This window comes from Elgaria multicarinata, chromosome 12 (assembly GCF_023053635.1).
Source record: "Elgaria multicarinata webbii isolate HBS135686 ecotype San Diego chromosome 12, rElgMul1.1.pri, whole genome shotgun sequence".
Lineage (NCBI taxonomy): Eukaryota > Metazoa > Chordata > Lepidosauria > Squamata > Anguidae > Elgaria > Elgaria multicarinata.
This window is the reverse complement of record NC_086182.1, coordinates 146,392-161,317: the sequence shown is the minus strand read 5'-3', so window position 1 is coordinate 161,317 and position 14,926 is coordinate 146,392. Positions and strand designations below refer to the sequence as shown.

At 50.6% G+C, this 14,926-nt stretch overlaps 1 protein-coding gene across 7 annotated transcripts in view; it reads left to right on the top strand.

Annotated features, from left to right (window-relative positions):
• The window catches only part of DMTN (dematin actin binding protein), a 49,144-nt gene extending 34,227 nt beyond the window's left edge, over positions 1-14,917 (top strand). For 6 of the 7 annotated variants that reach the window (XR_010026039.1, XR_010026037.1, XR_010026041.1 and 3 more), the window contains exons 7-16: positions 461-569; positions 793-849; positions 941-1,096; positions 6,760-6,869; positions 6,985-7,090; positions 8,931-8,995; positions 10,400-10,448; positions 11,354-11,720; positions 11,840-11,920; positions 12,080-12,169. Coding sequence is in view for 1 of the 7 variants with exons in the window: in XM_063139201.1 (XP_062995271.1) it covers positions 461-569; positions 793-849; positions 941-1,096; positions 6,760-6,869; positions 6,985-7,090; positions 8,931-8,995; positions 10,400-10,448; positions 11,354-11,361; positions 11,661-11,720; positions 11,840-11,920; positions 12,080-12,193 (915 nt within the window). In the remaining 6 variants the exon portion in view is untranslated. Of the gene's footprint in view, positions 1-460; positions 570-792; positions 850-940; positions 1,097-6,759; positions 6,870-6,984; positions 7,091-8,930; positions 8,996-10,399; positions 10,449-11,353; positions 11,721-11,839; positions 11,921-12,079 lie in introns of all 7 variants that reach the window. The other variant, XM_063139201.1, reaches the window with a different exon arrangement.
• The last annotated feature ends 9 nt before the right edge of the window (positions 14,918-14,926 follow it).

Genomic DNA, 14,926 nt, shown 5'->3' with positions numbered 1-14,926 from the left:
GCAAAAGGCAGGGAGGGAGGGAGGGAGGGAGGCAGGGAAGAGCATTCTCCATCACCCCCCCAGCAAAGCCGTTAATCCAAAGCAGTTTGTGTGTGTGTGTGTGTGTGTGTGTGTGTGTAGGCTCATGTGTGTTGCATTAGAGACTCTCTCCACTCTTGTGTTTCATGCGGGTGTCTGAGGACGTATGTAGGTAGCCGGTTGCCTTCAAAAGCTCCGGCCGCAACAGATCTTGATCTTTAAGATGCTGCGGGAGTCTTTGTGGGCAGGGCTCCTCTGCAACAGGCCATGGAGGTCCCTGTGGGGTGGGGGTGGGGTTGAAATGAAAGGCCAGCCACCTGGCAGGAGAGAAAAGAGCGGTGGAGGGGGGCTTCCCTCGGAGGCTGCAATTCAGGACGGACTGCAGAGAGAAGCGATTGGGAGCCTCTTTGCTCTGATTATTCACCTACACCCCTGTCTGCAGGTTAACCGTGACTGGATGGAGAGCAAGTCTCCAGGAAACGCCTCCCAAGCCGCCAGTCGCCGCGCCAGCAGCGCAAGCCGCAGTGGAGTCCACCATTTCCACCGTCCGGGTACGGCCCCGCTGGCTCTCCTCCCCTCTCTTGCCCACAGCTGCTTGGGTGCCACCTTCTCCCGTCCTCCACTAGCTGCAGCGCCTGTGGGAGAAGGGAGGAGACCTCTGTCCACAGAGGATGGAAAATCTGGGCAGTGGGAGGGTGCTGTGCTCCTGTGGGTGCTCTGAGGATCCACCCGTGGTTGGGCATGTTTTGCCCTGAGCTTCTGCTCCTTCCCCAGATACCAACACAATGGAGATGAACCTCTACAAGAAGCCCCCCATCTACAAGCAGAGAGGTAGGTGCTGCTCCCCAGTGACCTCTGGAGTTGGGGGTTACTACCTGTGGCGAAGGCTCAGAACCAACCATCTTCCTTTGGTCCCCTCCAGAGCACTTGATGGCACCCGTCCCACAAAGCAAACACCTGATTGAGGACCAGATCATTGAGTCCTCCAAGTTCCCAGCCGCCCAGCCGCCGGACCCCAACCAGCCGGCCAAGATCGAGACGGACTACTGGCCCTGTCCCCCATCCCTGGCGGTCGTGGGTAGGTGGTCCTTGTGGCAGTTCAATGGCAATTGTGCCAGTTTGGATCCCCTGGTGTTAAACCATCTCACCAGGATGGTGTGTGCGTGCACAGACTAACAGCTGTGCCCCTTAATACAGTGTTAGAGCAAATCTAAGAGTGAAATCAGGATAAGATAACAGCAGGGTGGAAGGTGAATATTTCCCCTCAGGCTGGACAGAGAGGACAAGAAGAAGCTTTATAGTGCACATTGTGAGCATATAATGTTCTGCAGCTGCATTCATAGAATCATAGAACAGCAGAGTTGGAAGGGGCCTACAAGGCCATCGAGTCCAACCCCCTGCTCAATGCAGGAACCCACCTTCAAGCATACCTGACAGATGATTGTCCAGCTACCTCTTGAAGGCCTCTAGTGTGGGAGAGCCCACAACCTCCCTAGGTAACTGGTTCCATTGTCGTACTGCTCTAACAGTCAGGAAGTTTTTTCCTGATGTCCAGCCAGAATCTGGCTTCCTGTAACATGAGTCTGTTATTCCGTGTCCTGCACTCTGGGAAGATCGAGAAGAGATCCTGGCCCTTCTAGTACCCTTCACTGCAGGCTTTCCAGGTAGGCTGGTATGACCACCCCCATCTTGTAGTGTGTGGGGCTGAGGGTGAAAGAGAATGCCTTGCCTAAGAGTTTGTGGGGAGGTCTGAGATGAGTTTTGAAGCCCAGGCCTTTCCGCTCAGTTGCCATGCACACTCTTAGCTGCTACGTTGGGCTGGCTCTTGAGGGGCCCCCTCCAGCCTGGTGCATCATTGTCCCAAAATGCCTTCCCCATCTAAATTCCAGAAGAACACCCCACCCCCCAAGGCCCTGGCCCCGCCACAGCAAAAATGCCCACAGAGAAGCCAGTTTTATCTCTGGCCTGGCAAACATCATGCCTGGCCTATTTTAGATTCTCTGTTTTCTGCCTCTGAGGCACAGATAGCAATGAAGCCAGGCTTACTGGTCAACATTTCCTGGATGGGGTTTCTACCACAACTTATTAAAATGTTTTTCTGCCTTTATTCTGGAGAGCAGAACAACCTTGTCCCTAATCAAGAATAGTAATAAACAAAAAACCTACAATTTACAAAATGATGTTAAGGCTCTGGAGTTTTCAACCAAGCATCAGTAAGCAAGGAAATTGGGAGTTAAGGTCACAAGCCTCCCTAAGTAGGCAGAAAGTGCAAGTGAAATTCTCATTCTCCCAAAGCAGATAAACCAAGAGGACAGGATGGAGAATAGGATATGCAGAGGTGACTGTGGGGTTGTGGAAAACTGATGATGAACAACTTAGGGCCACCAACTTCTCTTTTTTTTTAGAGCATCTCCTCATGTTGAGAGTTACAAGCCAACACATCTAATAGGCACCAGGTTAGGGAAGGCTGTTTTCAAGGGCAGGTAGAACATAGATCTCCAGATGTTTTGGAGTTCAACTTGTAGAAAGTGATCAGAAATGCTAGGAGTTGATGTCCAAAGCATTAGAATAGATCTATTTTCTGCCCACATACTTTAGAACAAAGTATGATGTTCTCCAGCATTAAGAGATGTGATCCATCAAGGAACTCCAAAAGAGGTGCATCACTTTAAATGGACTGTCTTAAACCAAATGAAGCAACAATGAATGAAGCTTGAATACCTAATCCAGACAGTTCTTCAGACATTAAAATTAGTTTTTAACACATGGCATAGGTTTTCTGTTTATTGATATATGGTGTTGAGGGACTAATATAGAGGATTTTTCTTATGTGTTCAGCAGTGTGAGATCAAAGGCAAAGCTAGCACCTAATACTTTCATGTGTGAAGATTATTTTAAAATTATGAAAAATATTTTTGTCATCCCCATAAAATATAACATGGGAGTTGCAGTGCAACACATCTGGAGAGCACCAGGCTGGGGAAGGTTGGTTTACACTTGAATCCTGTACATGTCTTCTCAGAAGTCAGTGCCACTGAGTTCACTAGGGTGGTTTAGGAATGCAAACTAATCTCATCTGAAAGGAGTTCAAGACAGCCAAACTAAACCTTTTCTGCTCCTCTTTCAGTTTGATAAGATGATGTATTGTGGAGGGATTGTGGGAAGTGAACAGTATATTTTGTATAAACACATTTGAAGAAAAAAGCTTTGGCTCTTTGAAAAGCAGGATATTGACCAAAAGTTGAAAGTGCCAGCACTTGCTCTGGTTCTACATCTGCAACATATAGTGCCCCTTTTGTTATCAATCCCACATTGTGAGATGTGGGTGAGAGAAAAGTATTGGGCAGACCCTGTAGTTGGTAAGAATATCGAACTGCTTTCCCCACTCTGCTACCCTCCAGAAATTTGAGATTACAAGTCCTAGCATTCCTGACCATGGGACATACTGACTTGCAATGATGGGAGTTGTAAGTCAACATCTTTGAAGGGCACCAGGTTAGGGAAGTGCTGCTCTAAAAGAGAGAGAGAGAAGCAGGTGGCCCTAAGTTGTTCAGCATCAGTCTTCCACAACCCCACAGTCACCTCTGCATATCCTGTTCTCCATCCTGTCCTCATGGTTTATCTGCTTTGGGAGACTGAGAATTTCACTTGCACTTTCTGCCTCTTTAGGGAGGATGTGGTGTTAAGGCTTGTGAGCCTTAACTCCCAATTTCCCTACTTTTTGGTGCTTGGTTGAAAACTCTAGAGCCTTAACATTGTTTTGTAAACTGTAGGTTTTTTGTTTAATGAATTTCATGGCTTTGTGGAACGAATGACTGAATATTATAAAGTTGACAACCAAGCCAGTGTCAGCCAGGACACCATGTTGGCATCCAATATAAAATCACAGTTAGTCTTATGTGTTGAACCCACTTTTCAAATTAATAAATGAGCCCCAGAAGTTATGTTCTGATGCTACTCATTTGAATTTTTCAATAGTCAGAGTCCAGAGATAAAAGCTTTTTATCACTGCCTCATGAAAAGGAAGCATTTCATGTTTTGTGTCAGTGTTTGGAGACAACTTGAAAAATTGTTCTACAAGAATTAAAAATCTTGATTAATTCTGGAAGCACACAATATGATACAGGAAAATATTCTATATTAGAATAAGTTTCAATTTTCTATGTTAATTATTAGAGCTCATTTTATGCTACATGCTTTTTCTTCCTGTTTGGATCTCAAAGTAGCAGATTGTACTCATGTGTGTGGTCAAGTTTCAAGCCTGCACTTGCTGCATTTCCATCCATAGATATTTACTCAAAAGACCCATTGAATTTTCTTGGTTCTTGAAAGTAAGCATACTTGCTTTTAGATCTGCCAGTCTCAGCCCTCTATGTGTGCCTGCTTTGTCTATCCTTTTAGTTTCCTGCAAGGCCCAGCCAAGGGAGGTCAGCAAATTAAACCCAGCGGTGGAGGGTGGGTTTCCATTAAGTTCAGCTGAGAGCGGTTGCTGTAGAACATGGACCTACTAGGAGTGGTGAGGCCATGTTTCTGGCAGACCCAGCTAGGCAACTTTATAGCCTGTTAGTCTCTCCATTTGGCAGGCTGCAGGAGCACCTGCCTCATAAAGCAAATGGGCACATGAGAACTACTATTATGGTTTACCACTTTGTTTGCCTTTAGTAGTCTGTAGTCCAGACCTCTTCAGAAGGGGAAATAGTGTTATGTGTTTGGGGTCAGTCTAAATTATATCAAGGTGTTCCTTACTCAGTGCTTCTGATGTCAAAGAGATTGAGGCAATTCTGTAACTCTTGAAGTTACTAGGCCTGTTGAAAATAGATTTTAAAACATAAGCAGGAAAACAGTGAATACCCCCTTTAACTTTTTAAACCAATAAAAACATGCCACACAAGAAGTCTTAAGGTATGAATGGTTTATATAGGAAAGTAAATGCAAAAGTACATCAGATACAGGTGAAATGTCAAACATACAATGCTTAGAAAGAAGATACATGTGCACAAGTATGCAAAATACACTAACAGTTTCTACAGCCTATTAGAAAAAAACAGTGTGACTAGGCTGAAAACAATGTTGTAGGCCCAGACGCACTTTGAAAGGCTTCAAAGTTGTACTTAAATCTTACACCAGCCCAAACTCGATAAATGAAGTATTTGAAACTTCAACTTTATAGCAGTATGGTCCAAACTTAGGAAAAAGGGAAGGGAGCAGTATGTGTATGAGATGCGGGGGGATTAAAAGGAATGTATGGCTACCTATTCCAAAGAGAGATCTTAAGACCAGGTTATCATGGATCCAGAGGAAGGTTGAAAGACATCTCTCCTAGAATCCATGGGGTAAAACTCAGCAAAGTCCAAGTGGGGAAAATTAATCCAGGTACAGAGTGTAAAAAATATTTTAAAATGAAAAGTGCTGTGAAGCCCAACCTTCATCAGTGAGCAAAATCAAATAGGGGGCAAAAACTGCACCAAGCTGCTGAGGAGAAGCTGGCCTTGGGAGAAGATAGCCCCAAATAGTCTCCGAGCCAAGGGAAAACATGTTCCAAAAGAGAAAAGAGGACTCTTCTTCTCTCAAAAGGGAGGCAAGAACCAGGCTGAATCTGCTTCTCAGACTCCAGGCAGCAAAAAACTCTGCCCTCAAAGAAAGCCAGGCCTGCTTATGAACTAAAGTTTCACACCCATTCAATTCCATAAATTCCTTGTTGTAGGTAGGGTCTGGTCATTCTGAGGGGATTGCTTTTCCATGTACATGTATATATACACAGAGAGAGAGAGAGGTCACAGAAATTCATAGCTGCTTCTGCTTTTAATCCAGATGGTAGTTATTCCTTCCTCACCCTCCCCTCACTCTCAACATTCCAAGTGCCGTGTTATGAGCTTCCATAGGCTTTCATTAGCAATATTTTCTTAAATGATTTTTTTAAAAAAGAGAAGCTATTCCATCAAACATAAGATCAAAGGAAAAGGAAATCATCAGGATTTTAATTAGGTAAGCCCCCATACAATCACAAAGGGTAGACAAAAAGATAGCCAAGGTTATTTAAACAAACACTTTGACCGAAGGAGTTTTTCTTTTCTACTTTAAACTGCCCTCCTTCCCTTAATCTTTCACTAATCTTCTTGAAATTTTCAGGTTATGTAAAACCAATATTACTTTCTAGCACATGAAAATTTTAGAAAGATTGGTGAAACATTTTTGCTTTTATGAATGTTAGAATAACAACCCCCCTGATTACCCCTTTATAATGGTAGAATGCTTTTTCCCCTGTCAAACCTTAACTAAGGACACACAGCTGTGCATCTTTAAATTAAGGTTCCCATGGAATATACTCCTGCTCCCCTATTTCAAAGAATGGTTGGATTCAATAGCTTGTAATAGGCCAAGGCATGTCACATCCTCTGTTATTTTGTTGTTTCTGATTTTGGTCGCCTATGCCTGAAGAAGCATTCTGCATAACTCTTGCTTCCAATCATTTGAACCTCAGTCGGCCCTCACTTGCTCCTGGCATTTTTTCTCCTATGGGACCAAGCTGTCCACCAAGGCTCCACTCCTAAGCATAGTCATTTGGAGAAAAGGGGGCCTATCTTTTGAGGGCTATGAGACCCTACATTTAAAGAACCTGCCAACTTCTGCAGTGAGGGCCATGAGAGAGCCTGCATTTGCATTCCCGCTGGTGGCTCTCCTCACCCCCTGCCCTTGCCTGTTTTCCCTGTGTAACCACCCCCTTGCTGGTTGACCCCACAGAGACTGAGTGGCGGCGGCGGATGGCATCCAAGAGAGGTGAGGATGAGGATGAAGAGCTCTCAGAGGACATGAAGAATCTGCGGGAGCTGCAGAAACAAGAACTGAGCAAGGTAGGAGGAGGCAGCATTGGGGGCAAGTGGCAGGGCACTGGGAGGCAGGGGGCTCTGGGGGTGAATTGAAGCTGGCAGGCCCTGGCCCGGCTGAGTGTTTTTCTCTCCCTACCAGGTGGCCTCTAATCTAGGCAAGCTCATCCTGAAGGAGGAGATGGAGAAGTCACTCCCAATCCGAAGGAAAACCCGCTCACTCCCAGACCGAACGCCCTTCCACACCTGTGAGTCGACACGCCGTCCCACTGCTTCCCAGCAAGGGGAGCTAGCTGCACTTCTGAGGGCGGGGGAGCTCAGGTGTAAGGACGTCATTTGAGTCTGTATTGCCAGAGGACATTCCCCACACTCTTGCTGGACGAGGCCCTGTTTTTCCTTGAAACAGGAGGCAAACCTCTTTTGAATACCCCAAAAGAGTTCCTTATAGAGCATGTGGAAGCTCTAGTGGATGCTGCCACTGCTGCTGCCGTGAATTGGTACCAATGCCATCGCTGTTCTGGGGCTGCTGCTCCTCTGAGGAGATCAAATACTATAATAATAAATAAATAATATTTCTTCCCCACCTCTCCCTTTGAATCGAGCTGAGGAACAACATTAGTACAACAATACAATATAAATCAAATACATAAAATTAATTAAAAGAGCATTGAAAACCAATACAATATCAAAAACAATCAAGACATCTTAAAATTCTGTGTTTAAAATTCACCTGTGTAGGCCTACCTGAAGAGGCTAGTCTTAGGGAGAGCTAAGTTCCACAGTCTGGGGGCAGCAGAAGGAAAGGTCCTCTGGGTAACAGTTGTCAGCTTAGTTTTGGCTGACTGAAGTAAGTTCTCCCCAGAGGACCTGAGTGTGTTAGGTGGATTGTATGGGAGAAGGCAATCCCACAGGTAAACTGGACCGAAACCATGTAGGGCATTAAAGGTAATAATCAACACCAGAAGCACCCCCAAGCTGTGAACGCAGTCTTTCGGGGGAGCGTAGCCCCATCCAGAACTGGTTGACACACCTCCAAACCCAGGTTGGGGCCTTTGACAGCAAGCACCTCCGTCTTGTCTGGATTCAGCTTCCGTTTGCTTTTCCTCATCCAGCCCATTACCGCCTCCAAGCATTCATTCAGAGGAGATGCACTATCCTTAGCTGACGCTGTTGTCGAAAGCATAGAGAAATATATTTGGGTGTCATCAGCATACTGATAGCACCCCACCCCCCTATGCCTCCGGATGATCTCTCCCAGCGGTTTCATGTAGATGTTGAACAGCATTGGGGAAAGAATGGCACCTTGTGGTACGCCACACGGCAGCTCCTGTAGCTCTGCTGCATCTCTGTGTTTGCAGTGACTGTGAGTGAACCAGTCCTGCCCCCAGCCACCTACACCCTTTGGAAGGAGGCTAAGCTGGAACACTGACTCGTTCAGAAACACACAAGAGCCTGCTGGCTGAAAGGGCTGCATTGCTTGGCTCACCAGAGCCTCTCGTCGTTGGATTTCTCGTTGTTCCTGTGGGGAGGGCGCCAGTTCTCTGGCAGCCCACAATTTTGGAATGGCCAGGCTGGAGCTTGGGCCTCTTGCCGCCCCGCCTCTTGTGGGAAACCCCCTTCAGCCCAACGGCCCAAGACATTTTCCTGCCTGAGGCAGAGGGCAAGACAGCGCCTTGTTCCTGTCCGTGCCCAAAAGCCTGTTGGACTGAGAGTTGATTCTTTCTTTGGCATTGGGACAGTTTCCTGCATCACCCGTGAAGGCAGCAGGCTAGCTGAGAGAGCTCAGGGCAGGCTGGGGGGCGCAAGGCATTCTGGTGCCGGAGGAAGAAAATCCAAATGGCAACCCCACCTACCCACCTGCCATACATGCAGCTCATTAGTAGGGGGCACAATCCACCGGATTCCACCACAGCCCTTGCCGAGGCGTCAGGGGGCTCTGCCTGCCCTGTCCTAAATGGCGCCTCCTTTCCTTGCAGCAAGGCTGCCCGTTTCCAGCCTACCCAGCCAGCAGGGCCTCAGCCGATGCTCTAGAGCCGCTCTGGGTGAGCAGCGGGCACAGCAGTGACGGCCGCTCTTCTTCTTTTCCAGCTCTGCATGTGGGGAGCTCCAAGTCTGCATCCCTTCCTGCCTATGGGAGAAGCACACTCGCCCGGGTAAGGGGCCAGCCGGGGGTTGGGGGGCTTCCTGTAAACCGGGCCTGGACCGAGAGGCCTGAAGGGCCGTAGAAGAAGGAGAAGCAGCAGCCAGCAGGGTGGGGAAGCCGGGGCTCTTCCTTGTGGTCCCTGTGCATCCCAGAGGATGGGTTTCGTGCCTGTGCAGAGCTCTCTGGGCACTTCTTACAGCTGAGACATTTAAGAGGGAAGCCCATCCCACCGCCCTCTACACATGCCTAGAGGGCGGCACTCCCACCTTTCCCCTCAGTTCCTCTTCGGCGGTGGCAGCTGCAGTAGCAGCAGCATTGGGAACTTTTGCAAAAATAAATTGCTGTTTTTTTCCTTGCTATTGGGCCCTGTTTTTCTTCTACTACTCTTCCTCCCATCTTCACGGAATCATAGATTAGTAGAGTCAGAAGGGGCCTCTAAGGCCATCGAGTTCAAACCCCGGCTCAATGCAGGGATCCCCATTAAGGCATCCCTGGCAGATGGTTGTCCAGCTGCCTCTTGAAGGCCTCTAGGGTGGGAGAGCCCACAACCTCCCTAGGTAACTGGTTCCATTGTCGTACTGCTCTAACAGCCAGGAAGTTTTTCCTGCAGTCCAGACGGAATCTGGCTTCCTGTAACTTGAGCCCACTATTCTGTGTCCTGCACTCTGGGAGGATTGAGAAGAGATCCTGGCCCTCCTCTGTGTGACAACCTTTCAAATACTTGAAGAGTGCTCTCATGTCTCCCCTCAATCTTCTCTTCTCCAGGCTCAACATGCCCAGTTCTTTCAGTCTCTCCTCACAGGGCTTTGTTTCCAGACCCCTGATCATCCTGGTTGCCCTCCTCTGAATATGCTCCAGCTTGTCTGCGTCCTTCTTGAAGTGTGGTGCCCAGAACTGGACGCAATACTCAAGACAAGTCCTAACCAGGGCCAAGTAGAGGGGAACCAGTATCTTTTTGTTTGGTTTTTCCCCTCGCTCTCAAATGCCCATCAGCTCTAGCCAGTAGGACCAATGGCTAGGAATGCTGAGAGACAGAATCTAAAACGTCAGGAGGGCATCAGTTGGTGGGGCTGCTGCTGCTCCAGATGGGTAGCAGCGCAGCTGCAAGGGCCCTTCCTGGCTCAGGATTGGGATCCAACAAACTGCCCGTCACACCTGCCCCATTCCTGTTCTTATGCGCCGGCAGAGTTGAGCTTGAAAACAATATTTTCAAGCTCAACTCTGAGCTTGAATATTGAGCCTAAATATTTCCAGTTGCCGTTGCTTGTCTTGTGCATGGCCACAAACCTCAGCTCTAACCAAAAGCCGAAAACCTGAGAGGGCTCGAGTACCCCCCTGTCAGAAGGGCACGAAGGGTGGCCTGTCTCTATCTTGACTGACTCTGCCTCCTCCTCCTCCTCTCTTCCTGCTGTAGCTGCAGTCAACAGAGTTCAGCCCTGCTGGCAGCGAACAGGGCAGTCCAGGTAAGAGAAGCGACAAAGCACGGAGAGGGCGGGTTGGTGGCAGTGGCAGGCCCAATCCTGCTCACCTCTGCTGCTGGGCCACTTCAGATCAGGATGGGCAGAAGGTAGATCAGGATCTCTGCGTTATTTGAAGTAGATTCGCAAGGATTACTGACCTTAAATTGTTTAACAATAGCAACAACAAAATGATACTGCCATCTAAATTATGCGGCTGAAAATTAAGAAAGCCTGGAATAACCAGGAGTGTGTGTGTGTGTGCGTGTGTGTGTAAGGCCTATGAGCTTTCTGATACGCAGTTCTGATACTCAGTTTTGTTCTGATACTCAGAACAAATTCTTAGGTTCAGAATTATTATTATTATTTATTTATTTATATAGCACCATCAATGTACATGGTGCTGTACAGAGTAAAACAGTAAATAGCGAGACCCTGCCACATAGGCTTACATTCTAATAAAACCATGATAAAACAATAAGGAGGGGAAGAGAAAGCAAACAGACACAGGGTAGGGTAAACAGGCACTAGGTAGGGTAAAACTAACAGTATAAAGTCCGAACAACATCAAGTTTTAAAAGCTTTAGGAAAAAGAAAAGTTTTTAGCTGAGCTTTAAAAGCTGCGATTGAACTTGTAGTTCTCAAATGTTCTGGAAGAGCGTTCCAGGCGTAAGGGGCAGCAAAAGAAAATTCTTCTGCAGCTGGCTCTGACGGTTCTAGTAAAAACAACAAAGCCAACCCTGCCAACTGGGCGCATTCTCTGCCCTGCCCTGCCCTGCTTTAGGCGGCTTGGATCTCCCTGCCCGCGTAGCCCCTGCCACTTCCCTCCCATCACGGCCCAGTCTCAGCTGCTGCTGTCCTCCAAGGCGCATGGCCTTGCCCACCTTCACGGTTTCCTTTTTGCCTTGCAGGCTTGCAGGTAAGCACATGCCCTGCCAACAGGAGCAACGGGAGAGGTGACGTATCCTGCCAGTTCCCCACCAGGCTCCCCCTGGCCCCAGGAGAGCCAGAAGAGCGACAGCTGGTGCATCGAGCTCCGCGGAAGGCAGAGGAGGGTCTAGAGGGGCTAAGGGGGAGGGGTCAGGAGGCCACGGGAGGAGATGGGAGGGGGCAGCTGCCTGAGCCCTTGACTCTTTCTGGCGGGCGGAAAGGGGTCCCGCCGGCAGCCGCCCGGCAGGCAGCACGGGCTCAGGCCCGTGGGCTCTTTCTCCTCTGCAGAATGGGCAAAGAGGACGCATGGACCGAGGCAACTCCCTTCCTAGCATGCTGGAGCAAAAGGTGAGAACCTCACAGGGGGTGGGGGTGAAGGAGGTATTGCTGGGGGTGCCCCCCCAAGGGAAAGCAAGCCTTGTAACAAGGGGCACCATTTAGTCTTTCGCTCTCCTTCCCCCTTTCAGATTTACCCATATGAGATGTTGATGGTGACGAATCGAGGGCGGGTGAAGCTGCCCCCAGGAGTGGACAGAACGAGGCTAGAGGTACAGCCTAGGGTCCCTTTCCCCTTCTGGCAGCCTCAGTGCATACTCCGGCCGGGCGCCCTGGAGGGCAGTGGCCGGCCCCGAGCAGAGAACAGGGCCTGGGGAGGCAGGGCAGCCCTCTTCAGTGCCAGCCCCCCCTGCTTTCTCTCCCTCCCTCAGAGGCACCTGTCGCCGGGGGATTTCCTGCGTGTGTTTGAGATGACGCCAGACGAGTTTGGCAGGCTGGCCCTGTGGAAGCGGAACGAGCTGAAGAAGAAAGCCTTCCTCTTCTGAGCCCAGCCCTCCCGCCCTGTCCCCGAGCCGACCTGCTCAGCGTGAGCTCCATGTGTGTCAATCCGTCTTGCATCACAGGCGCTTCAGGGCTACGATGGAGCTGGTTCTCCCCTCCCCCTCGCTGCACAAGCCTGAGTCGCCCACGGGCAGAGGGCAGCAGGCCCAGGAGGACTTGGGCAGAGTAACAACAACAACAACAACAACAACAACACCCTTCCCACCCCCCCACCCCCGGTGAAAAGGAAACACAGCAGCATGGGAGGCGCAGCGCCAGGCCTAGGGTGGGGAGAAGCCAGCTGGCCGTGGCGTCGTCGAGTGCTGCTGCTCGTGAGCCAGAGGCGGCCTTTTGCAGCAGAGGGCTCGTCAGAGGCTGGCATTTCGCACACACACATACACCCCTCTTTGGCATCGAGGGCCGGCGGCACAGGAATGGGCCCTGGGAGCAGACCGAACTGAACGCAAAGGCAGCAGGCAGGCCTGCCCCCGCCCCGCCCCCGCCCTCTGGGCCTTCCTGGCCTCTGCTGAAGTGAGCTGTTGACTGGGCCTAAGACGGGGGTGGAGGGGGGCAGGGGTCTGTCCTCTCAAGGACTGGAGGTGATGTTGCCCTAGAATCTGCCCACCTTTCCTCCGCTGCACTTGGTGAATAGACCTCTGCTTTCCCCTAGGAAGTATCACACCTTGCCACCTGGGAAGTCCACAGGTGCTCCAACGATGCCCACTAAATGGTGGGGGCTGGGCAGGGGAAGCCGCGTGATGCTGGGAGAGACAGCAGGCGTGGGCCCTGCGCCACCGCTTTTGCCTCCCCCTCCCCTTTCGTTCCGGCCTTCCTTCATGCCGGCTGTTTCCTTTCCCCGTCTGCCACTCGTGTCCCACACTGGCCCTGCCCCAGTTCCCGTCTTCTTTTCCCTGGCCTCAGCCACCCGCTCGGCCCTGACCCTGCCGCAACATCTGGCTCCTTCCCTTCAGTCCTACTCAGCGAGGGTTTCTGATCATGCGAAGCGCCGCAGCTGAAGAGAGGGCGTGCAAGGGGCGCCGTCACATCAGGACGCCATCCAGGCCTGCCTCGTGAGCCCGTGGCCCCAGCCGCACGCCGTTCCTTGCCCATCCCGCCTTCAGAGCTCTGGTGGTCCCTTGCTACCTTGTGCTGCCAAAGTGAGTCCAGAGAACGTGGACCGATGAGAGAATCTACAGGCACCATCAGGACCCTTTCCCCTCCTTGGGGGCCTGCTATTGCAAGCCCCCACTGACCCTAACTTGATCCTTGAGGCAGGAGAGTAGCCCAACAGCACTGGTCTCTTACCCAGTTAAGGTCCAATTCAGATAATTCCAGTGTACTTTTTAGAGCCAGAGGCCTCCTCCCAAGCCCACTCCTTTCCCCCCCAACCTCCTTTGGGGCTAAAGAAAGGATGACAAGGAAAGTTCAACCATCTTGCAAGCCTACAAGGACAGGTTTGCTCATGAGCCGCATAATTAGAGGCCTTGACACCACATCCAAGCGGCAAGCGGCCCCCTTCCACACACCCTTTACACAAGAAAGGCTTGAGGGACGGAGGTGCTCGGCAGAGGCCTGTCTTAGCCTGACCACTGTTCCCGCCATCAGCCCCCAGAGGCCTGTGAGAGCCCTCCCCAGGTGGGGCCCGGCTGCTTCTGCACTGCCAGGCACCACTCCTGTTGCCCCCTGAGGCAAGGGCTCCCTTCCGCCCCTCGCTCCCCGGCAGGCCACCACGTCTGCTCCACTGCCAGGGTGTGCGAGTCTGTAGGAGCAGGGGCTGCAAAGGCAGTGGAGGTGGGTTTGGAGAGACTCAAGCAGCTTCTAAAACCTTAACGTGACCCGCTGTGAGGAAGTGCCTCTTTCCTCCACAACCTGCCACTGAGCGGCTGTTCCTCCGTAGCTGGTCATCAGGAGCACTGAGGTCTAAATCCCATTTCTTTTCCAGGCAATTTGGTAGAGGGGGCAGGAGAAGGGCTTGTCGCACACATGCAGGCCTTGGCAGAGGAAGCGTTGCCTGGAGGGCCACTTCCAAGAAATCTTCCCCCAAAACAAGCTAGTGCCAGCACTGCAGGTCTCAGCTAAGGAGTGCTACGTTTGGGGGGGGGGGGCTGGCTTCCCAGCCACTGTGCTCCTCACACACTTAGCCCCACCAGAGAGAGCATGGCTACAGGTGGGAAGGACAAGAGCCTGTCGTCTCGCATGCCTCTGGGTAGTGGGTGTGCAGGAAGCTGCACCTCTCGTCAGTTCTCAAGGGCAAGAGAGTGATGCCAGCCCTGAGGTGCCCCGGAGAGGAGTGAGCCTCCCAAGCGGCCCTTTAAATGGCAGGATACCGGGGGGGGGGGGCGCATCCTGCACCTGAAATCCAGCTGCCTGGGCTGCCCACAAACAATTCTACAGCATCCAGCCCAAGTGGCTGTAGGAAACTGCCTTTCTCAGCTCCACAGCAAGAGTCTGGAGTTGTAACTCCCTTTCCCTCCATACAGCTCCTACCATGCTGTTCCCTTCCCAGCCACTCACATTGTGCAAATGTAAAGAATGTAATTTATTAGAAGTCACTTGCCTATTCTTGCTTTTCACTGCTACTTACGTGAACATATCTATAAATATATAAATATGGACTCCTAATTATGACAGTGACTCACTGTTCCACTGCCCCCTTTTGCTGATGTCAGAATCTGTGTGAATATGAGTTCTCCCCCCACACACTTTAAATTAAATGTGAGGTGGCTTTATTCTAAAGG